A 26,190-nucleotide genomic window follows, 5' to 3' on the forward strand; every position below is an offset into this window, starting at 1 on the left:
TTTACCCAGAATGTTTGTGTCCCCTCTGATCTGTATCGCCTGAATAAGCAGAGACGTAGTCAGAACATCTGAGTTCAACAGTGTTTTCAGAGTCTGTGCTACATATGGTACAAAAGCATGGAACGCGTAATGGTTGTGGAATAAGATTTTTTGAAAATTATTCGACATGAAAGTAGCTCATGCATTTTTTATTTCATTTTTCTTTTCTTCTCTTTAAAATGTAATGGAGCAAAGTATGTAATATCGGAAGCTTCTGCTATAAAGTCATCGAGTTTCACACTGTGAGGATCTTGCAGAAGAAGGAGATACTTGGAAATAATGCATCCTTCAACATGCATGAATGGGACTCAAATGGCTGTGAATGCAGTTCTTTGATTGCACAGTGAAATGTAATATAAGTCAACAACTATGCAGTTATTTAAAACGGAAAAAAAAAGTTTTATTACAAATGAAGATAAGTCTGTTAGGCTGCATACTGGAATAGTGCATCTGATTTTGAGCTCTCCTGCAGAGGAAAGACATTGAGAAACTGGAGGGAATGGTCCAGACTGGAGAAGGTGCCCTGTGAGGAGAGACTGGGGGAACTGGGCATGTTCAGCCTGGAGTAGAATCCACAGGACAGTTGTTGAGGAGATGGAACCAGGCTCTTCATGATGGTGTGAGGTGGGAGAACAAGAAACAGTAGTCGTAAACTAAAATGTTAGGGGGAGGAGTAGACTAGATATAAGGAAAAAAAAAAAAACACACACACACACGGATAATAATTTATTCCTGGAATAGGTTGCCCATGAAGGTCGTGCACTCTGTATCCCTGCAGATTTTCAAGATTATGCTGGAGAGAGCCCTGAGTAACCTGGTCTGGATTTAGCATTGACCCAGATTTGAGTGGGAGGCTGGACTACAGGCCTCCTGATATCTCTCCCAGCCTCAATTATTCAGTTGATTCTGTGTTTCTATAATGATGTCTACAAAAATCAGTCAAAATATTCTGTTGAGAATGTTTATGGGTGGTATGTATTCAGATGTACAAAGTACAGAACTGATGCACAAGATTAGCATATTTTAAAAGTTAAGAATTTTTAATTTGGAATGGGAGGGGCAGCTACATTTTGGCATTATCACTTGTAATTCTTATAATCTCCCTTAATGAGAAGAGAGAAAACAGAATGCAACATAACTTACGTACTTACAACTATATTATCAGTTATGCTTCCAATTAAAGTGGAATCTTAGAACACAACAATCCTGTATGATTAATAGGCTACCTAAAATTTGTTCCAGTGCCCTTGCATGTCAATAATAATTCTTTCAAAAAATCTGAGATTTCCTCAGGTACACAAACAATTAATTGTGGTATATGTGTGATAATGAAATACTTAGAGAAGATGTATTTTAAATTAAACAGCTTCCATGGTTTCCCTGGATAGCTGACCAATCTTTCTGAGGACCTTCAAGAGAGAAGTTGTGAAGGACAGGGAGGGAGAGGCTACTTGGATAAAGCAGCAGTATGAAATAGTAGAGGAGCAGAAGCCTGGAGGAGGATAGGCAGCAAAGTCTGAGTGTAAGCAAAGTGTAAAAAAAAGAGTAAGAAAGACAGCACAGATGTAGTAAGACACTGGGGGTTGCTGATTTTTGTTTCTGTAAAATGAACAACTTTTCTGTGGTTAAAACAAGCTGCCTTCCCCCCTCATCATCATCCTTGAACAGTGATGACTGAGCACAGAGATGTTTGCCAGGGACAAGACAGTGTTATCGTTATTATACTGAAATGGTTTTCACAGCCCTGGCAAAATAACTCAGTTATCATTTTCTTACCTGCTTCATTGGTCCTGATCACTCGGGATGGTGCGCTTGGATCACCAGTGCCAATTTTGTTAGTTGCAACAACTCTAAACTCGTACTCCACCCATGGGTTGAGTTCGACGGCCATGGCAGATTCCATATCACCACTTATGACATCTGGAACTGCAGCGGTGAGACATATGTGCAGTCATTCAGCAGTCTGAAGCTCTCATGCAGTGTCTCAATGGCAAGTGGGCATAAAGGCCATTAGAAATGACAGAGGTCAAGAAAGCAGCACATCAGAAATCACTACTAGGTTTTTGGCAATCTGCTACTCCCGAAAAGACACTGATTGAAGGACGTAAGGGAGTTTGTCTACCCACAGATGCATTAAGGCAGGTGTCTTTGAATTGCTCTTACAGAGCTGTTACTAAACAACATGAGAAAGGAATGAAGGAAAAAAAAAAAAAGTGGTTTTAATTTATCATCGTTATCTTGACAGCATCTGTTTTTGCAGTTGCCAGTGGTTATTATTGTCAAAAACTGGGAATTCTGAACTCAGTCTACTCATGCTATGTGCAAGTTTTTCTCACCTGTTTTCACAGTCTGCCAGCCAAGTGAAAATGGACTGCGTGCTTGCAGGTTGTGGAGGGAGATGGGGCTATGATTGTCTGCACCAGGACTCCAGGAGAGGGTTGCTGTGGTGTCTGTGATTTCCTCCACTATCACAACTCCTGGGGGACCCGGAGGACCTAGAAATAAAGTAGAAGAGTCAAAGGGAGAGCACCATCATCAGGAATATAGGACGCATATATTCTGTAGGAAACCAAAGGAGTTCAGCATTCACAAAACACAGGGTTTAAAATGCACACTAGTAAATCATTGAGATAGCTCATTTCCATAATTTCTGGTGGTAAATTGTGATTGTCTCTATTCTTTAATGTAATGTAGGTGAGAAGCAATTACCTTGTCAGAGTGATAGTGGAAAAAATAGAAATAAAAGCATTTAAAATCCAGTTTTACTGTAATTATTCTGAACGTAAAATTAAAGAACAATATGTTCAAATTTAGGATGCATCCAAGGGTAGACTGACCAAGCACTGACCAAGCAGGAGACTGACATCTTCTGTCTATGTGCAACTTGGCAGCAGAGGAATAATGACTAAGCTGAAGCAAGGGAGTACGCATTTCTTGAAAAACAATAATATGGATAATAACCAAAGTCAATAGTAATAATAATACTAATAAAAATAACCAAATGAAGAATACAGTGTACGTCCTTTCTCTCAAATTAGCTCCTGCAGGTATACAGGATTACCTTGGTCTGAATTACCTTGGATTACCTGTTAGACTGAAAACTATTTAAAAAAAAGTTTTGAAAGCTGATCTTTAAACAACTCTTCGCATGAAAATAGAGGTATTATTTATTCTACTTATCTGTACAAATGAATATATAGGAATTAGGATTTGTATAAAGCACATGATTGATTCAGTAAGTCAGGTGTATGGAAACAAGCATGAATTTGTAATGCAAAATATACATATAACTCCTTTCTCTTCTTTAATTCTTAAATATTATTAGTGTGTGAGATCATTGTCAAAATGCAATTGACAAACTGGATTGCAGCTAAAGGTTCCTTGGTTTAGGATACTCTTCAGCTGGTGCTGGGACCAGATGTTCATGGGAAGATGTACATCTCTATCACCTGCAAATGTACAGTAAAAGTCCTGTTGTTGTTTCTTATACTTAAATATAAGTTAAATCCTGAGGGCAAGACTTCTATGAAATATGAATATCATTAACAATTAGTTATATAATTATGACAAATCTCAATATTCTTGATACCTAAACTCCTCTTCATTCTTTTGCAGCCTCCTGCTGCTGAAAGCTGAAGTTCTGCTTCTGCACATGCAGATGAAAGCTTGAGAAATCTGAATCAAAAAAGCACCATTGGCCATTTTCACCCAAAACAAAACTGCAGGAAAGGTGACAATCCAGACAACACTGTTAAAAGAAAGCAATTGCTGCTAAGTCTTTTGGGGAGCACTGTCCATCTGTATGGACTTTTTGTTGTCTTTCCCTCAGCATGCTTCATGGAGCAGATCCTTTGGCTACCTGCATCCCTTTTCACTCTGTGAGTGCCATGAGCTGGACTTGCTGACTTATTGGACCTCAGCACTTGCGGATCTGGGAGGTCAGATCTGGAGCCTCCATCTGAAGTGGCACCTGTAGCCAGGATTTCTGTATTATTAAGCTTAACTTTTCTTTTCTTTTCTTTTTTTTTTAAATACTGTTTCATATAACTAAATCTGTTGTTGGATAATTTCCTTAGTCTATGAGTTGAAAAAAGGTTTGTGTGAATATCATAGGTTAAAAAAAAAAAAAACACCTAGTAGCTGAAATATTTTAGCTGCTGGGCTTCTTTGTGATGTTTGCAGGTACAGGCAGCTTTATATTTCCCATGATATTCCTTAAACAAAATTATGTCTACATGAACTATGGCAAAAATATATTTAGAGTTTTGTAATAGTTCATTTCTATAGCTTCTTAGTGAAAGCGACATTGTATCCTTCACATGAAATTAAGGTATTCACTTTCTCCTGCTTGCTTGATAAAATCTACAAGCATAAATTGACATTAAATCCTGGAAAGATAGGATATCTAGGTATAAAAACAGCAATAGTAGTAACAGACTTATGATTGTTTTGTTGCATAGAAATTTTGAAGCTTAATACTATGGACATATGAAAGGAGAACAGTGTCTCCACAGTACACTGAAATAATCCCTGCTGGAATCCTATGTACTGGGTTGGATCATGAGAAGAACGAAACTGCTCCCAAAGATGGGGTAGTCTCCTCTTCCCTTGCCCTGTGTACTTAGCAAAAGGACCCTGCTCCTTATTAACGTCTTTCATCTTTAATTATAAATGATGCTGAAATAAGACGGTGCCATGGCCTTGGACACCCTGTGGCTCTTGGTCTTTCGGAGTTCCACCTGCATTTGCAGTTAAGTGGTCTTGTATTTCTTCCTGAGAGAAAACACGGCAAAAGAATGATCCGAAGAATCCCTTGTGCCCTGCGTTCCTCTTTTCCTGTTGTATATTTGCTGCTCTGTGATGGGATGAGTTCGGCCCTCATTTCAGAATAGCAAGTCCAGCCAGGGGCGAATTTAATAAAACAGGACAATCTTTGATCCCCATTATCTATTGTTTCAGGCTATCTGCAGATGTAGGAAATTCCAGTGAAATTCTTATTTGAAGCCATGAGGGAAAGTTTAAAGGAAAGCTGGAATCCTGTTATAATCATATGATTTCACTGACTTGCAGCCATAGGCTCAGTATTATATCATGGTCCCAAGCGTAAACAACATTAAAGGAAAATATTTTAGCACTTCTCCTCTTTGACAATATTTCTCCCATGCACACAGAATATTATTAAAGAGTTTCTACCCACTGTATTAGGGAAACGAGAACAAGCTTCTGCTTATACAAAAATATGTGAAAATACAGTTTTGCAGATGTCTTCTCTTAAATTCTCAATATATTTTGTTGTCAGAGTTCTCTCATGTTTTTTAAACCTTTTAAATGCATTCCTAGTCATGACAATGTACCATTATGCTTTCTGTTATGTATGCTCTTACACAGTCTGCAGGAGGACTGCTAAAAAGCATTTCCATTTCCAACAGCAGGCAGTCTTGAAAATGGATTAATAAAGGACAAAAGCCTCAGTGATGACAAATGTATAACAGTTAGCCAGGACCTTAGTATTATGCAGATGTCACTCATTTTTGTAGAAATCTCATTAAATTTTATGCTTGGTTGTAATCATTCATAGTGTCAGCCGGATGGCTAATGCAGAGAATCTTTTTTCCCAAGGGTTGTGTTATTGTTCAGGATGTCTAAAACAATTTTTTATTTGAGAATAGCCAATTGAGGAAAAAATGCATAGTCTGCTCAAATGCTGCTCTGGAAACTACACAGAAAATGACTGGTCATAAACGCACTACGGTGCAGTCGACCTTCACAGAGAAGACATTTGGGGCTACAATAGGCTCTTACTCAGCTCTAGGAACACTGGAAACCCAGCATAAAGAATATTAGTCAGCTATCTTCTTTCAGAGCAATTCCACAGATTGATACTTCATTTCAGGACATGCGTGACTGCATTTTGGCAAACTTGTTTTATGTGTCTTTTTATTGTTGGAATGATCATCCTGAGAGGTCCTCTAGATTACTTTCCATGATACAATGTTAATGTGAGAGCTCTTGAAAGACTATTACCAATAATAGCCTCAGTCATTCAGCGAGGCAGTGCCCTTTCCTGTGAATCCCAAAATGTGCACTGATTTACTCCACTCCAGTCTGACCGGGATAATTCTTACTTTTACCAAATCACTAAGAGCACAAAATGTAGCACTTACTTACAAACACAGAATTCTGGGCCTGAAGATTTTGCTTTCTGAGTGAGAAGGTACATTGGCTTACTGAAAGCAAAGTGTGGAGAGGAAGGACACAGACTTTCTAAGAACTGCAATGCACTTCCAGAAAGGATCAGAAAGAAAAGAGTGTTAGGTAGAAAAGCGACAAAAGACAATTTACCAGAGCAATGTGAGCAAAAGGTGTCAGTCTGAAAGAAGATGAAAGGTAAGGAAAAGGAGGAAAAGACAAAGAGAGAGTAACTACAGAATAATGGTGAAGGAGCTAGAGAAAACCCAAGTGTGGTTCTTGTAGTGCGAAGTCCTTTTATTCTCCCCAGCTGTGGCAGATGAAAAAGTGTTTGCATGTGGTGGGGAAGAAGAAGTATGGTGAGACACTGTGGTGCACAGTAAATGCAATGGGCTCTGTGGCTTTGGCTGATACATACTCCGTCCCATTCCCTCCAGAATGGTGTACGAGTTGTTAAGTGCCTTGTAGGGTGGAGAGGTTACAGCAGGACAGATGGAAGACTCATTTCAGGATGAGGGTCAGCAAAAATCCCTGGTGAACAGACTTTTGGTCATACACATGCCATTCTGTGATCCTCTGCGGTTTTTCCTGCCTTGTCCCAACCAAAAAAATAGCAGATATGGGCAAGATGGTTGAGGCTTATGAGCCCAAATGCCAGAGTGCAGCTCAGACACGCTGAGATGGGTCATTTGTGTTGTGACATTTGTGACAACATAGACGTATGAGCAGTGCAGGGTACGTGAACTGTCATCCCTCCTCAGGTGAAAAAGCACCTGTGAATCCCACTGGGAATGACATAACTAGCTGTCACTCTGCCAAAGGTGTCCTAACTTAGTTAAATTGGAGTATTTAACATGCCCCTTTCATAGGAGTTTCCTGTTGACTGTGGTTAGTCTGTTCAGCAGTGCTTTGCTCACTGGCTACCTCAGATGCGAACTGTGCTGCCTCTGACATCCTGTAATGCCAGCCCAGGCAGCTCTGCTCACAGAACAGGATGGGGCTCTTTCAGGCACTGAGTTCATGAACATCAGCACATCTGATCTGTACTTTTATACCTGTTCTAAGCCCTTCCTGACTGAAGTTTTAAGTAACTTCACTTTTGCAAAGAAGTAGCCTAGAGAGAACAAAGAATCTTTTTAAAACTTATATGAACAAAGGATCTTTTTACAACTCTCATGAATCTCCTTTTACAGCATCTGAGATATTACAACAAAGGTCTTGTTACAAGTTTGGACTCCTAGAAGTATTTTAGTCTACCATCTCTGGGTTAGTGCACTTATGTTTCAGCTATGCTAATATACTATACTCCAATCTTGTATTCAGCTACTAAAAAGAGACAGAGCACAGAACTGACCCCTGGCACTGATCATTTGGGCCATTACATCATTAATCAGTCCCTATCTTAGCTTTAGCCCTGTGTCAATTTGCTCCCAATGCCAATGCCAATATGCATTACATTAATGTGTAATAGGTTACATAATGGACAGCATGGGCTGGGACAGATCCCGGTAAGCATTGGTTCTTTATACTTTGAGATGGCAAGGGGACAGGGAATATACAGCAGGAATTCTGCTGTATCAAGTAATCTTGGGGAACTGTGCACTATTTTGGACAATATCCTGTGAGTCCAATTAATGGGGTCTGTGCTTGTGATGCCTTCAAGGCTTTAGCTACAGCTCAAATGTAATTTCAAGGACCAACAGGAATACGCTGACCTTGTTTACGTTCCATTTAATAATGTTGTGGCTGATGGCCTTTAAACCCAAGTGCTTGTCTTTAAGTTTTATTGGCAATATCATCACCGAAAGGAGCAGTGTGGTCAACTTAACCAGCAGTTCCTACATTATATTTGCTCCAGGTCAGTGGAGTTCAGAGGAAACATTACTTCTCCAAAAATATATCATGAGAGCGGATTTCTTGCTTAGATTGGTAGTTTTGCCAGTGTACAAGACGAATAGCTTTAACCTCTTTTTTATTTTTAGACCACAAAATGTGTACTTTTAAACTACATTTTGTAGTCACAAAGGCTTTCATCCTTTTATTCTGCAGGATTTTATTCTGCAGGATTGCTCTCTGCTCCATTTCAAGATCTTACAGCTTCCAGGTAGCTGTTTGATCTTAAAGCTCATTTTACTTACAGTAGGCATGCACACACTGCATTTTGTTAGCTTTCTGTGCACGGTCTTACAATACGCTTATTCATAGTAGGAGAAAGCTGATTTTCTTCTTATTTTAAAGCAATCTTTCTGCAATGAATGTTCTACTGATATTTATATAGTTCAAAGGATTTTAATTAGCTTTATATGCACTAATGAATTTCCAAAGGTGTACAGAATTAATACAAATTAAGCAAACTGTGCATTACTTTTTTTTCCTCAGGAAAGAAATAGTGTCTATTGACACCCATAGTAGCAACAGAAAATACATTTTGATCATTATGTTTGGATATGAAAAGAATACTAAAATACCCAGAAAGTATCCAACATTTGAGTCTAGTAAAATCTCTAAGCACAGATCACTGATAGCTCTGGGAACAAAATTAGCAGTGTTAATTCTCAGAGAGCACAGTTCTCTGTGACAGTACTGAAATTACCAGTTCAAAGTCTTTGATTTTCTCCTAAAATATGCAGATTATAAAAGAGTTGAATTACTAGAAGTGCTGAAACATTTTTTTTATGTGATTATTGTTGAAGACAAGGAAACACCCACAAAAAAGAAAATCTCAGTATTCATATATATTCATATATGTGTATATATATATAATACATATGTGTATTTTAGTTACCATCTCAAATTAAATACTTGAATAATCATCCATGGCTATCATGGCAGTGTAGCTTTCTTGCGAACAGCTGATTTCTCTTTCTCTTTGCTATGCTGTTTTATAATTAGTTAGTTTGTAGAGTCTGCCAATGCTCTCACTGATACACAGTTTACATTCCAGAAGGTGAAACTTTACATCAATAATTTTGGGGCCAGCTTCATTTTACTAGCTTATAAAAACAGAGATTTGGCTCTACTGTATTTGGAGCAGTTAGAAAGAAGCTTTGAGAAACTGCAGATGTGTTTGCTGGTCACTGTTGCAAGGCATCTGTAACACAACACCCAGCATCTGCCTGGGCAGTTTGGAATCATTGCTACTTAGTGGCTTGGATATAAAATATTGCAATCCAGCTTTGCAGGCTTCATTAGACACTAAACTTTCCCCAGGTGTACAAAAACCCTTTTGTTTCATAAGCTTATATTCCTAACTCAACTATGATGTTCCTAAAAAAAAAATATGATAATATAAGAAAAGGATAACTGAAAAGTAGACTGCACTGGCATATAAGGTCTTATTGTCATGATAACAGTATAAAGGTTTATACTGGAAAAATCCCCTCTCAGTTACTTCCAATGTTGATGCACAGCCCCAGTCCACATGAGATAATTAGTAGCCGGCTGAGTTTTGCAATGGTCCTTGACTATGCAAGGAGCAACCTGGTGTTCTGTGAAACTCAGGCAGTCACACCACACAGCTCAGCTCAAGAAAGAAGGAAGTAAGCTCTAGTCTTAAAAGACGACAGGAAGATTGATCTTTATACAAGTTTTTTTACTCTCCTGTGTGGCATCCCTGACTCTTACTTTGAATTTCTTTGCTGAATTGAAAAAAAAAAAAAAAAAGAAGCTTTTCTATGCTGATTCTTTGAACTTGCAGAAGAAGGAGCAAGGAATATACAGTAACTGTTGTTGGTAGATTTGTTACTCAGTCCTTCTCTTATTGTAGCCTATGGCAAAACAACCTTTCAGTGAGTTCATTAGAAACTAAGCTGTTTCTTTCAAGAGTGTTCTTTCTGCCAAAAGTGAATGTAAGAAGTAGCCTTCTCCCTTAGTTGAGTTCTGCAAGTGTTTTCTAAACATCTCCTTATGAGCATGTAACAAATTTCATACTGATACATTAAATAACCACAAAGTGAAATACACTACTGTTCTTTAATGTGTCTGATTGAACCGATGTTGATATTAACTATAAGGTAATAAATGTTAGATCCTTCTGACAGGAAGCACTTGACAAGCACTTGATGCTTTAAATCTCTCCGCACTGAAACCTGGTACAAGTACAGGATCATGAAGACATCCTTTGTCATAAAAAAGAAAATAGAATGCACAGATTACTTCACATTTTGACAGCATAATGGGGAAATAAGAACATAATAATCCCTTTTTGGAAGACAAGCTTTAAAATCAATTTAGCTTACCAAGCAGGCATTGCCTTGAGGAAACCTGACACACTGCTGGCTACAAGATCACCCGAGACATGTGTGAGGTGCAAGCCTCCTGGCTGGTACTTGTGTGTGCGGTAGCCACATTTGTGATCACATCATTAGTGTTAGAACATGGCATGCATATTTATCCTGTATTAGAGCCTTCTGCTTTGGTAATCACTTCTTTGTTAAAAATCAGAACAGAGCCAGCAAACAGTACAGGGGTGCCAATGATAGATGGAAAACCAGCCAAGCTGACACATTCTGCTGCTCTGCTTTCCTGATAGTTAATATTCACTGAAAGCTGAAGATCTGGGTGGATAAAATAAAGGTTTGCAACTGCACAAGGCACGTGACATCAGCAAATCATTCTTAGATTTATGTCAAGAATGGGACTGACCTTCATATATTTAAATAAATTGATTCTTCTTCTTAAAAGACTGACTAGATTGGGACAAATGTTTGTTGACTGTGTAGTACATATCCTGTGTAAATGTTCTTGTTGGCAGGTCAAACAGTGATTCTGTACATATTTTCCTCAGGTGTGCAAACCTGAGAAAAAGGCATAAAGGCAGTGAAATCAAGCAATGATTCAATGTCCGAAGTGTAAGTCCATTGCTGTGATTTTTGCAGTATTCACGCACTCCAGTAAAACTGTTTTTTTGCTCATCAGACTTATGTAGTTTATCTCACATGATTCCTTTGCGGTAGCACATTTATGCAGGGCTGATGCCATAACAGTTACAATAATTACTGTCGGATGCGAAAAGCTGTTTTCTCTTCTGAATGTCCTTGAATCGTGTCTGGCTGCCCTATGTGCCTTCTCCTACTGTTTCGGGCTTTGATAACTGTCTTCCAGATAATTTTGCAGTGGTATTTTAGACTTTATTATTGTCTGTTTCAATCCCCCACCTGGGGGAATGTTTGAAATTTAGTTTTTCAAAATCATGCTTAATGTATTGGCTATAATTACTGACTATGATACTCCTACCTCAGGACTACATCTATTTTTGTGTTGTGACAAACTAAATGAAAGAAACCGACATTGTGGCTGATGGAGCTGACTCTAACCCCTATCCTACAAAGTCAGGCTCCCATTTGTTTGTCTTCTGACTTGTGTTCCTGATTACTCAGCCACAGAAAGACTGAATATCTTTATCCTGCTAGTGTCCTGGCTGCAATTATGGCACAATCTTGAGGAAAAATGTGGTTCTGAGCGAATCATCTGAGGGAATGCTAAGAACAGATCTGACAACATAGGTGAGTGTTGCAAGCCCTAAACCAGTGGTGGGCATCATCTCTTCTGCCTGTAAGCCTTCAAAATGGGAACTTTCTACATAGCTTTCTTGGACTTAGGTGCTAGAGCAAGTGAAATGCACCAGAAGACAAAAATAAAGGAAATTTAATATTTATGAACTCAATAAGAACAACCTGTGATGATGAAATGCAGAGAATCTTGTAGAGCCATATTTTGAAGGAGAAATGTTTTGCAAGCTAGCAGTGCTTTCTACAACTAAGTGGGCATTTACTTATTACCTCAGGTACCTGTCTACAAGATTCCATTTAATTTGTATCAGCCTACGTGAATTTCGACAGATGATGCCATCAGGACAGCAGTCTTTGGAAGGCTGCTGCTGACTATAATGAGAGTACTAAACTATTCTTCACTCATAACTCTTACCAAGATTTAAATGTGGACACTTAGGCAATACATCGCCTGACAGGTCCAGACATTCTGCTGCTAGCAGAACATCTCTAAGGATATCAACATTTATGATAAAGTTTGAAAAATAAAACAGGAAGGGAGAAATTAAGAACTCCAGCCAAAAAAAAAAAAAAAAAAAGTATTTTGAGGAGCAGAAATCATAGAATCATAGAATGCTTAAGGTTGGAAGGGACCTCTAGAGGTCATCTAGTCCAACCCCCCTGCACACGCAGGGTCACCTAGAGCACGTGGCACAGGACTGCGTAGAGGGGCAGGATCATCTCCCTCCACCTGCTGGAGATGCTCTTCTTAACGCACTCCAAATACTACTAGAGACTTCCAAAAGTTTCTTACTTTAATGCATATTACTAAATCATATTTTGAAAGCACTTAGAGCAGCATTTAGTTTTGAATAGTGGATGCTGGATGGGTCTGAATTTTGGGTTTGACCAAAGATTTTCTAGATTTGCTTTATACATGCTTTTCAAATGTGCATAAAGGAGACCACACAGAATCACACAAAATGGTTAATGTTGGAAGGGACCTCTAAAGATCATCTAGTCCAACCCCCCTGCTCCAGCAGGGACACCTAGAGCACGGGGCACAGGGTGGTGTCCAGGCAGATTCGGAAGTTCTCCAGAGAAGGAGACTCCACAACCTTTCCGGGCAGCCTGTTCCAGGGCTCTGTCACCCTCACAGGAAAGATGTTTTTCCTCATATGGAGGTGGAATTTCCTGTGTTTCAACTTACACCCGTTACCCCTCATCCTGTCACTGGCCACCACAGAGAGGAGCCTGGCTCCATCCTCCCTACAATCACCCCTCAGATACTTGAACATGTTAATCAAATCTCCTCTCAGCCTTCTCTTCTCCAGACTACACAGGCCCAGCTTGCTTAATCTTTCCTATAGTCTTTCCTGGGCAAATGCTCCAGTCCCCTAATCATCTTTGTGGCTCTCTGCTGGACCCTCTCTAGAAGTTCAATGTCCTTCTTGTACTGGGGAGTCCAGAACTGCACCCAATATTCCAAGTGAGGCCTCACCAGAGCTGAGATTGACTAGATAAAAATCATTCTAGAAATCATGTTGGAAATGAATTTCATTGCAAAATATGCATTCAAAATTGAAAACCATGAGATAGCGAATTTCAGGGTAGTTTCAAAAAATTAAATAATCTCTAAATCGTTGTACAGAATTGCAGAAGTAGTATGCTCACACACCCCCACACAGTGTCTGTGTCTTGAAGAGTCTTTCACCAATTATATATAAGGAATAAGTTTTTGTAAACAATTTTCATTCTTTTTCTTCCACTTGCAGAGGCTGCAGCAAGGTACAGTTGTCTCCCAAGTCCCTTATAATAAAGTTCTAGAAAAATGTCCTTTGACTTAAATATAATGCATCAGCTGAAAGTATGATTCAGTATGAATTTAGTCAGTTTGATTACAGCAGTAACTCTGATGTTCATGAATATCTAAAAGGAAAAATTAGATGATTTTCCTTTAATTTATTCCATGTGTCCAATTTATTTGCTGTAGAAATGTTGCAAGCAGAACAATTTTTAAAGTCTACATTCCAATGACATGCTAAGAAATATCAGAAGTACCTTACAATATAACTAGTGATTGAAATGCTGGCAAGTCATATACTGCTATGCCATACCAATATTCAAGACTGGCACTTTTTGTAGACTGGAAATGACAGAGAATATAGTCACATACATATAGTCACAGAATACGCACATGTTGAAATGTTTGGTACTTCCAGGAGCTCACAGCAATGCTTTGGATATCTTGCTTTGACCATGGGCTATGATATTTAAAACACAGAGAAGATTCTTTAAAATATATTGACTGAAATTAGAAACCACACTTGCTGTGAGGAACGATATGATTTTGGACTTTACTGCCTTGACTGCATGGTGGAAGTGATGTTTATACATAACTTGCCGTTGATGCCCTCTTCTCCTAAATAATGTGATATCTCCAAAAGTAAGACCTAAGGAGATTTGAAAAATGTTGTAATTTAAAATCACTAGAGTGCTACCTTGTAAATCAGTTTGTGTGCTCTATGGACTGAGTTATATGGAAAAAAAAGAATCAGAAATGCTGAAATGAAAATACCTGTAGTAGTATAATTATAGATTTGATACTCTTTAATATTTTGGATTTCTTGAAATGTTGAAGTTTACAATGAGAAATTGCTAACAACTTTGCAATAATTTTGCTTTATATATTTGTTGCAATGCAGAACAAAATGAAATCATCCATTTGTTGAAACCCACTAGCATTGGGACTATCTTATGTCCTCAATTTGCATAAGTTTTAAAGATATCTTAAGGAAAATGACCACCTCAACAAACTATCCGTATCCTATAATTTAATGAAAGCTGAATTTTACATAAGGAGAAAAGCATTCACACAATATAATCAAGCTTGTGAAAATGATACATACATTTCTAACTGTATCATTATCCAGTCATATAAAAAAGGAAAGAAGAACATAATAAGCAAAATATATTTGAATTTAAATCCTATTATAAAGCAGAGTTTTAATTTCATCAACTAAGTGGCATGTTAAAGCCATACCTGAATAAATCCATTCTAATAGTGCTTATAAAGTCCTTTTGCTTTTATTTCAAACCTCTTACTCAGAAAAAAAAAATGTTCTATAACAAATATATAAAGTCATTTATATAAAAAGTAATTTTAAAAAAAAGTAGTCAGACTGTGGTATTTAGCAATCTAAGAGATTTTTCTCACTTAGTGAATTCAGTGGCGTTAAATGTGAGATTGCTTTGCCTCTAGCTCTTGTCTGAGAGACAAGCACAGGAGATGTGCATGCCCCACAGGGATGGGTCAGGTTCCCTAAGACAACTAAAATGGCATTATATGCCTGCTTTGAAACAACTGGATAGCATCTCAGCAGTGCCACAGCTCGTATAAATCTGGTGGTCCTCACAGTGAAATTATGGAAATATTTTACAGCTGCTCACATTAAAGTGTGAATAGCCCTGCATTCAGCCAGAAACATTCTTTACTATTTAAAGCATATATTGATCATAAAAATGACGGATATGAAAACATCAAGTCTACAGAAGCAGTAGAATAAGGTAAAATAAGTATTTTTGAAATATTATAATATTTATTTATTTATTTTAACCTAGTGTTTTTCAAATGTTAATAAAACATCTACCTTGATTTATTCAGCTTTTAAAAACTGTACGCTACCCAATGAGGCTAACCAGAGCTACTGCTTAAAAGACATGCATGCATTTTGACCTTGCAGCTTTCCCTACTTTTACTGCTATGGAGTGAGCTGCAAGTCCTCAGCTCTCAGCTTGCGCATAGCACTCCTTCGCCATAAACATCCCTGGATACCCCACAGGAATTCCCTACTGAGGAAGCCCAAGTATGGTGCTAAAACATTGCTTTATTGTGAGCTGATGGATGTCCTCACTATGATCTGAGACCCACAGAATAATGACTCTATGTCCCTGTGCATCAACAAGAACTTTAAAGATAAAGCAATTTCCCAGATTTCAGGAATGGGCCTAAAGATTCAGCCAGTATTTGTTTGCCCCAATTCCATGCAAGAAGAAAAACTTTCTTTTCATATTAGGAGATTTCTGCTTTGTTGCCTTTACAAACTGGTAAGTGGTCCCTCTTAGGAAGTGAATGATGAATATTCCCAAACTGTTAAACATGAGAGAATAACTTGACCATAAAATAAACTATAGAGACACAGAATCCATTATTCATTTCTTGCATAAACTTGTGAATGATAATTTCTTATATTTTATGTAATGTGATATACTTTTTGATATACTTTTTTTCTTAAGAGTATACTGGGATTGGCACTTGCACTTACAAATGATTTCTATGAGTGTAGATGTTGATTTTGAGCAGAGAAAGGATGCCAAGTATGACCTAAACTTTGTGCAGCTATATCCCAGGAGGCTAATAAAAATCCCAAGTGGATGGTGTTGCAGCTACCTCTGGTGTTTTTGCATATATTTTGCGACCTGGGGGACTTAATTCTTTGCCTTATGAGTGCTTGCAGTTGCCCATGCATTTCCTGTCCTGCATTCCAGCTTGGCAATTCTGACTACACATTTGGAAGAGGAAAAAAATTCCCAATTTATATCCCATGTGCAAATGTGCATGCGTGCATATATATACGTAGATCTCTTTTTACCAATTAATGTTTGGTAAAAAGACCCATGTGCGTATATCAGTAAACCAAGGAACTGTTTTCAAAGATGACTAGGTTAATCATGGATGATTTCAGTATTGCAAAACCTGAAATATAACAAACAGCACAAATATCCCTAAAGGTCATATATTTAAACTCCCCAGCGCAATAATTTATGGCGATCATGTCTTCAGCCTGCCCTGTTAGCAGTACTCACCCCGAACAAGCAGCTCTGCCTCATCAGACACCGCGTCTGCTGCGGTCTGCACCCGGCAGCCGTATCGCCCTGCGTGCACCAACAGGATGTTCCTGATCATTAAATCTGCCGAGGATGCTTGCTGCAACAAGGATGAAGTGACAGTTTAAAATTTAGTAAATCTGTGCATTCAAGGTAATTTGTGAGGGTGCTTGGTACAGTGTGAGGAACTTGTGATTGCGGCTTTCATCTTAACAACATTTATGTGCTCTAATACCCTCTTAACGAGGATTATCGGAATACTGAAGCTACACAGTTATTAGAGATTAAAGAAGAGGTTTTCAGTTCATAATAAGTCTGACTTTGCTTAAAGCACACTATGCATATTTGTATGCACAAAGAAAATCACTCCAAACTAGCACAAAGAAATTCATTTAGGAGATAAAGAGAAATATTTTGGGTTCAATCCTTGGTGTTAGAAAGGTACTATTAAGGCTCTTTCTTCTGCTCCCTCTTCTTTTTTCCCACAATGTAGTGATGCTTGTAATATATAACTGGAACAAAATCACAATAATTTAAAAGATAGTCTTGACTACATTTTATTGAGATCAGTATTTCAGTCAACAGTAGTTACAATGCTCCCAAATTATGAATAGAAGTGGAAAATAGAATGAATAGAATGGAAAATAAACGTCTTTTGGAAGATGAATGGCTTTTTTTTTCCTAATTTCTGTATTATTTTATGAATTCAAGAGATGGTGTCAGAGTTTGCATGTACAAAATCATTGTTATATCCAAAGCTTTCTGGAGTCAATAAATGTTATTCCATCAGATTTAGTGAGCTCAAGTCCACAGATATTATTGATCTAATATTGTTTCTTTCTACTCAGAGAAAGGGCACAGTATGAATGAAAGTCACCCTGAGCACATGGTTATCTAGCAATTACAGTTTACATTTTCAACTCAAATGCTTAAAATGCTTGCATTTTTTGACGATGGGTATCAACAGATTTAGCAAATGGCCATATGCATTTTTGATACTTTCAAGTTAGTGTATTTCTTTTAAAAGTCTAATGAAATATTAACCCCAAATTGACTTTAAATGCATTGCTTTTTATTTTGAATCTCAAAGAGCTGAACCTAGAAAATTTCAGCTTTTCCTGTAAATCACTGTAACTTTCCTCATCATTGCTACTGATGTGCAGTGTATGATATGCAATCCTAACATGCTAAGCCTTCTTAACATCAATTATTTCTTTTGAGTCACGTCTTGTTTTAATACCTTCTATAAGTTAAGATTCTACGTTGTGGAACATAAAACGTGGTTCTAGAACAACTTTTTATAGCTTTTTTTTTGAGAAAAATGTTCTTGATTCTTTTATTCTCATCTTCAGTTCACAAATCTCTCTCTCTGTAGATTTTTATACAGTTCATATAATTTCCAGTTTCTCCACTGAATCTTTCAGAAATACTAGGATTCCGTTTATGATGAGAATGCTTCCAAGTTGTGCAATATCTTTTTATCCATCACAGCTACAGTATTTTACTACTTTGTTGTTCTTGCTGGGACTCAGAGGTGATATCTAGAAAGAAAATCTCTCTTCCAGTGTATTGTCAATACAGCTGCTGCAAAAAATTACTTTACAGTAAGTCTGTAGGCTCTTCAATTTCAGAAAAGGATAAGCCCTGTCTACTGCACTCTCAAATAAGAACATTTCTCAGATAATCAACCCTATACATGTCAGAAAGAATGACAGAGAAAGCCATGTAGCAGAGAAAGACAGAAGAGGGGAAAGTGGGGGAATGAGCTAAATACAAATGCAAAAAACAATGCTTTGAAATTTGCCTAATTACAGTTCTTTTGGGGGAAATGCTGAATAGATTTTTTTTTCTTTTTCCTTCTTTTATTTTCATCTGTAAATGCAGAAGTTTGAATAATGTTGGTAAAGGATTTTAGAAATTTATTGTGCAACATCTTTAGAGATTTTTTGACAAGCTGTTTCATGAGAATGAAAAAAACATACTCAAATATGAGGAAACAAAGGAGACATAGGAGATCAAGGTTGCCAATGAGAACAAAGAGAACATGGGCATGATCTATAGCTCAATAACCCTGTAGATCTAAGAATGTGAATATAGTGCTAGTGTTTTGCTTTATGAAGTAGATTCATTGTGCTATATCTGGAGGCAAGATGCTCAGTCCAGTCAAGGCATAATGCAATTTCTATATTTCTGCTTTGGTGTTCCCAAAGCCCTTGCAGTTAACTTAGATCACAATTATGGAGTAGAATATTCTGCAGCTGTAAATGTAAAAGAAGAGCACATGACGGCACTTCTATAAGGGATAAAAAGTTTTCAACTCATATTGTACAACAGTGTTTATTAGCTATTGAAAAGGGGATTATTCAAGATGGTTAATGCTTCTGATACAAAGCCTTAGACAGCAGAAGGATAAGACTAGGAAATTTTCTCCTCTTTCCTTTGAGGCTAATTTGCAGATAATGTGTGCTATGTTGTTAGAGGAGAAAAAAAAGACATAATAGATAGCAACTGCCTGGTTTTATTGCTAAGGAGCTGTTAAAAATCTTAGCTGTCACTCTGATTTGTGGAGGTTTCATGACTATATGAATCCTAATATTCTCATCAGGAAAATACATGCATTTTATCTGCATACCTATGTAACCAGGTAGATTGACAGCATTTAGAAGAATCACTTCTGTAGGAGCACTGCAGTAAAATACATCCACATGAAACACTTAAGTTTATTACAGAATAACAGGATGTGCAGCCAGTATTACTTAAATTTTTTATCTCATTGTGTTTAATACAGATGGATGCCTATTCAGACATTAGCATCTTGATCATGGAAAATCCTGAAACCTTTTAGCTTCTGTTCAGATTAGGAGAAGCTATGTTTGATCAGCACCTCTGCAAAAAAAGATATTTTTTGTTCTTCAGTGGTGTCAAATGTCTTTACAAATTTTAGGGACTCTACTTTTTTGTGAAGATTTGGAAAAATATAATAGCAATTTTGTAATGGTTAGCATATCCTCTAGGCTTGAAATGCTGCATAACTAAGCTAGACATTTTTAGCCTGGAGAAGAATGAGAGGGGATCTTATCAATATGTACCAATATCTGGGGGGAGAATGTAGGGAGGATGGGACCAAACTCTTCTACGTGGTGGCCAGTGACAGGACAAGGGGTAATAAGTACAGGAAAACACAGGAAGTTCCATCTCTTTATGAAGAAGAACTTCTTTGCTGTGAGGGTAACAACGCACTGGGAGAGGCTGTTCAGAGAAGTTGTGGAAACTCCTTCTTTGGAGGAAGACCCGCCTGGATGCCACCCTGTGCCCCATGCTCTAGGATTCCCTGCTTGCATAGAGGGGTTGGACTAGATCTCTAGAGGTCCCTTCCAATATCTCAACCATTCTGTGATTCTGTGATCATCTTAAGGGTTCTAGCTTTTTTCCTGGTTTTATATAAAGGTTTTGCAACATATGTAAATGGTCAGTAAAGGTCCATTGAGACAGGTGCTGTTGTTACTTTCATACACTGAAATTTGAGGACTACATGATGTTGTCCTGAAAGACCTTCATTGGGAATGAAGGGAATTCTTTATGTGGGAAAAGTTAAAGAAGTTAAAATGGGCATCTGCAATATATTCCTTGTGACTTCTAACATAGAGAGTCCCTTATATATTCTTCGAACTACTGTCAACATGTCTGAATAATCATCACTTCTATTTATGCTGAAATTTAGCCCTGTGTCTAAGCTTTACTAGGATTGGAATAAAGCTGAAAAAGAGGAGGAAAAGCCTAAAAATTTGACACATGAAAGAGTGGAATCAAGTTTTAGACTGGATTAAAAACAGTGAATAGTTGAAAACAAAGATGCTAATGCTAATTAAAGGTTAATATTAATTAATTATTAATGGTTCAAAGCTTTTTTTTCACCTTTCTTTGTTTGTCCCCTATTTTTGGAGCTTTGTTTTTGGTGGAAGTCTTGGAGTACGGCTCTTTTCTTTCCTTTTTTTTTTTTGAGCATAACATGGATACTTATATCAAATTAACATTCAATAAGAACCTCAACAAAGCCTGGAATGATGTGCTGGCTTTCCAGAAATTAAGAAAATGTCTATAAATTGTAATTGCATTGGCTGTATAAAATTAAGATATGCAATGAAGGTTAAATTAAGAGTGCATCAGGAATACAATCAAGTAAAGTATCTAGGGTAAGAATTTTTATATTTTGCTTTTTGTTTTTTTGTCACTAGAAAAGACAGAATGCTTCAGCAAAAGGAAAGACATATCCTCCCCATGGGGAAGGTTAAAAAATTAGTGACATGGACACAAAAAGTGCAAAAGGAGCTCTCATTTTGATTAACATGACTTAGAGTAGCCTGAGGAGTCAGTGAACACGTGATCCTAAATTTCAGAGCTGAAATGAGTGGTGTCTAAATTTCTATGTCCATATATACATTTGCACTTTCTAAATGTACATTCTTATAAGCATCTTTTTTATTTAGCTATTTTTATGCTTTTTTTTTTTTTTGTGACAGGGCACATTTTACAATAAGTAGATGATTTTTAAGGAAGCATTTGGTTACATTACTTGGCATTCTGAATATAATACATTCTCCAAATATACATAAGTATATTTGTTCTATATATACTCTTGTGGTGTGGAATATATCTTGTACTTTCCTAAAGACAAGGCTTTCAAAGATTTTAAGAAAAGTTAAAGGTAACCTTCAAGGACAATGCCGCTTGTGCATCTACTGCAACACTGAATATATTACTGGTCTTCACCGAACCACAAATACATAATAATACAGCTACCAATGCTCTCTATTATTACTAATTATTTTTTAGGGCAACAAATTATTGTGTCCTTTATTATCACGCTCTGAAGGAGCTCCTTCATCAAGTTCTGGGTGGCTCCAATGTTCAATTTACTGTATCAATCTATCGGTCTTTCTGCTCCAGTATGGTCTGTTATCTTAAGTAACGGTTGTGCCTGCAAAGTGTCTAGTTATCTTTATATACAAGCTATTGCTCACATGCAATAAATTATCACATGCATCAGTGCCACCTATATATAGCATTTGTTGTTGATTTAAAGATACTTTCCCCATGCATAAATGTTCCAAGAAGCATATTTTGCTCAATGAGAATCACCCATTTCACTTTGTCTATCATACCTATTGCCCTAATTTTATTCATTTACAGAGAAAAAAACAACAACAAAAAGCTTTTGCAGAACATATTGTCAGTCACTTTTTTTTTTTTTTTTTTAACCATTCCACACACTGAGAGGAAGATGTGTGTATTTTCCCAGGCTTTTCCCAGTAGCGCTCTGTATTCTGCTTGCATCTGAAATAGACCTCCATGTTCTACAGTAATGACCTCTTCTAACATCTAGTAAATCTGGTAAATGCTAGTGTTTACTTTCAAGATATCATTCAAACTACAGAATCATAAGTGGAAAAATATACATGAAATAGAGCAATCTTAAATTGCTCTCCTCATATTATCAACCCTACTATAGATTTCATCTGTCTTTAATTCCTTTTGGTTTCCACATTGACCATAAAACTTCCCTTCCAGAGTCCAAGCACATGAATGCTACACTAATGTAACTGTTTTGTCTTGGAAAGAAGGACAAAAAGGTGAGTAAGTTCGAAATACACAGTAGCCAAGAGAGCTGAGCTGGCATCACTGAAGGCAGCTTCTGAGCTGCAAAGGTCTGAAAAGGGTATATTATTTCTAAGAAGCATTCTGGTTGAGAACGCCATTTGGCCAACATGCAGTTAAAATTGTCTTTTTGCTTAGGAATAATGTGTTTAAAAAATAATAAAACTACTTTAATACATCATGGTTCACCAAAGATTAAATCAACAGGAAAAGACTGGCCAGATACATTGCCATTGCAGGAAAACATGCTTTTAATGGTGAAAGCATAGTGAATGTTTGGATCAGTTTTTTTACGATGACTGCATGGGTTTGTTGGCACTTGCAGGCTGTAACCTGCACTCTTGGCAGTTAGACATGAAGGTGTTTTCCTGCAGAAGTAGTTTGTTACGCACACACAGACATTTTGTACAAAAAGCTTGAAAATTTTCTAAGCATTTTGCAGTCTACCTTTCTAAATATATATTCTATACTATAATGGAACAGCAATGAAGAGATTTTCTTCAAGGCAACAAAGACCCAGGCTGTTAATGATATTTTGTTCAACTTAAAAGATAATTTAAAATATCAGGCTGAAAGATAATTTTAGGCTGCTTTTTGTAGCTATTCCTATACAAAGGTTAGCTGGATTCCTGACTCATACTTTATTTAATTTGGCAATGAAAGTAATGAAAGCCAGTTAGATTAAATAAAAAAAAGATTTCATAGTTGAATTTTGCTTACGTGACATATTTGATTAGCAATAGAGTTTATTTTTGGTGAATTTATCTGAAGCAAGGTAACCATTTTACTCAATAATTTCATGGCAATTTTACCTTTGTGCAGTCAACGGTAAGTAGAAAATAATAATACAATAAAGTTATTTTAAATTGTACTGACAATTTAAATGTTGCTAATGATGGATCATTGGCTTCCAGCCAACTTCTGTTCATCATGCATTTAGTACAATTTAAGTGCCATTCCATACAAATTCTCAGGTTTGAGCACATTAAGCATTTGCATGCTTTCTGCTCATGGTGTTCACATATTGCAAAGATTTATTCTGTTAAAAAGTAGCTCTTTTTTTTTTTTCCATTAGTGGAGTGACCATGGAAAACTGTATTAAGTACTCTCTCTTTTAATAATAAAAGCAAATTTGGAACAAAGAAGATAAAATAATTGTCACTATTTTCATTGTGGTTGTAGCAGCATAGTATTATCCAGGCAGATGCAGGCTGGCCAAGATATACCTGCTTCCACATAAAGTGCACTATAGCTATCTGCAAGAATTTGTAAAAAAGATGTTTTAAAATGTTTTCAGATCTGTAGATCCCTATGATTTTTTTTTCAACAAAAGTATAGACCATTCCCTTGGTAGCATTTTCCACTCTGTGCAGTGAAAGCAGAAATAAAGAGTTGTTTTGGTTGAGCACTGGTGGTTAGGAGCTGGTAAGGTGGACCTTTAAATGCTGCTTGACTTGCTACAAAAATTAGTATCAGCTGTCAGGTAGTATCTTACACACTGGCGTGTAAGGAAGGACATCTAAGAAAGGAAACATTTGTGACATCTAAGGGAGGAAACATAATGTATTGACTGAAAGAGAGAAGAGATGGGGTATAAAATGACAAGCTTCAGGACAGAGGAAGCCCTCTATACTCATATTGCCAAATTCATGTTCTATATTTGCATTGTTATTACCAGGAGAAGAAAAGAAGGTAGAATGATATGGGCCATCTGTGTTCTGTTAAGTGGAAATGGGAGTACAGAGCACATGACTTGGATGGCAGTGGCTTGATAGTGATAACTGACGATGACAGAAACAAAAATAAATTCTAGTTGTGACAAAAATGCCAAATGAGAGTACATCAAACCAAGAAGCATAGAAAGCAGACACGATACAGATTTCAGTACTGTATTGCACTTAGGATGCTGAGACATACAAAGAGGACTAGCGGGATCCATAGTTGATGGCATACATCAACTATAGCAATGAAAGCTACTTAGAAGGAAAATAAACAAACAAACAAAGTGACAAAGGAAAAAAGGAAAAGGACTCAGGCAGACGAGCCTTTAAAGGCTCTCTAAGCTAGTAGATGGTGGTGATGAAAATGATGAAGATTATGATGATCATGAAGATGTTTTGCCTCTCTCTCTCTCTCTCTCTCTCTCGCTCTCGGTGGGACCTGCCCAAACTCCCTGTTGGTTTATGCTGACTGGAATATACTAATCAAGTGCAGATGTCAAACAGTGATTGATTGTTAAGTTTCTGTGCATGTACATTGTCAAATGATATTTATTAAGCATTTAAATGGCTATTATCTACTTCACTGTGAATTTGCTAAAAATCTAATATAACTCAAAATCTACAAAACAAGCGACAAAGGTCTGACTCTCAGGCCAGTGGTAACTGCTTTCCAGGACAACTTGCCATAATAGCACTGCTGATATTTGCATGTGTAAGACCACGATGACAAAAAGAGGGGATCAGCAGCATGAGAGCTACAACAGAAAAATACTGTCAAAGAGGCTCTGGAAAACACTGCCAAGACAGCTCAGATAAAAGTTTGCAGGACCGTGAGTGAAAAAAAGACTATGCAATTGCAAGTGGAAGGCTACATCATAACTAAGGTTGAGTCACTAAAGCACCTAAGGCAACAAGGGAGGAACGTCAGGAAAGGAGAGAGAGCAGGATGAGCAGCACTGATGCAAACTGCCCAGGGGAAATGTGTAAAATGAATTTCAGAGAAGATAAGGGGTATATAAAATAGGAAGAAATTATAAAATGCTCAAAGGGAGTGAAAAGGTTGCAAGTGCACGCTAGCTGGGTTTGACTAGTATTTAACTATCCTATGGACAATAACGTGGACAGTAAGCTACATATTGTTCAGCTGCTCAAACACCCAGCTGTGTTATTATAATCTAGAATAACACTGTGCCAAGCAGTTAAATGGTTCACCAGCTGCAAGTAAGCAGAGAAAAACATAAAATATTTTCTGTTTACTCCAACTTTCCTTTTGTAATATGTTTCCTCTAAACTAGGGAGGGTACAAAATACCTTAATAGAACAAGCAAGTGTAATAATTGTCTGACAGTATTTCAATACTTTTTCATGACAATCATTTCTTTTTGCAATTATTGCAGACTGTAATTGCAGTTTTATGCATTAGCATATTTTTGAGCTACTAACAGTTGTTACACTTGGACATGAAAGGCTGAGCTATATGACCATGAGGCAGCCCTCATGGTCGTGGGTGTCCAGGGATATAAAGGTCTTGTGCATTCCCCAAAATGCTCAGTTATCTTCCTCAGTCAAAATAAAATTAAATAGATGAGAAGTTGCTTATCTCCAGAAATAGCTTCTATATATTCATAGAAAAAAAAAAAAAAAAAAAAAAAAAAACAGAAAAGAAAGGGCATAACATAGACAAACAATTTGGACACAGGAGTTTAAATAGTCAATTACATTGATGAAATTTTCACAGTGTCCTTTCCTAATACAGCATACTGCTATATCTATAATTTTAATCAGTTCTGTGGGACTGTTTTCATACTGGCAGTCTAACAGGATGAAGTTTTTCTCAAGACCAGGGTTTTCAGTGTGTTTAGATTTTGCTTTGTAGTTACCAGTCATAAAGCAGATAATTCAGATTTTTATGGCAATGAACTCATATTCGATTTTGTACATTCCCTATTTTACAGGACATATACTATAGAAAATTTCCTATCTTCAGTGGAAAATGTTTTAAAATATAAGGTATGATTTTTATCTAGAAACTGTTTTATGTCACTTTAAATATTTATTTCTAAGTAGTGGCAAATGGGAATGGTAATATCTGGCGACGTGCATTGACATTAATGGTTATGCTACTCTTTTTGCATCTCTAGAAAAAGTGTTTCAATGAACAAATAAACAAACTGCTGGAAATAAGGTTGATAACAGTAGTATTATTATAA

At 37.1% G+C, this 26,190-nt stretch overlaps 1 protein-coding gene across 1 annotated transcript in view; it reads right to left on the reverse strand.

Moving 5' to 3' along the window:
* Window positions 1–26,190, reverse strand: part of CNTN5 (contactin 5) — a 413,137-nt gene that overhangs the window by 36,128 nt on the left and 350,819 nt on the right. Inside the window, exons 15-17 of the mRNA XM_088522370.1 lie at window positions 16,584–16,704; window positions 2,376–2,534; window positions 1,816–1,965 (exon numbers count right to left, since the gene is read on the reverse strand). Of these exons, the coding sequence (XP_088378496.1) occupies window positions 1,816–1,965; window positions 2,376–2,534; window positions 16,584–16,704 (430 nt within the window). The remainder of the gene's footprint in view (window positions 1–1,815; window positions 1,966–2,375; window positions 2,535–16,583; window positions 16,705–26,190) is intronic.

Source organism: Tinamus guttatus, unplaced genomic scaffold (assembly GCF_059628265.1).
Source record: "Tinamus guttatus ecotype Peru unplaced genomic scaffold, ASM5962826v1 Tinamus_guttatus_pri_ptg000150l, whole genome shotgun sequence".
In the NCBI taxonomy this organism is placed as follows: domain Eukaryota; kingdom Metazoa; phylum Chordata; class Aves; order Tinamiformes; family Tinamidae; genus Tinamus; species Tinamus guttatus.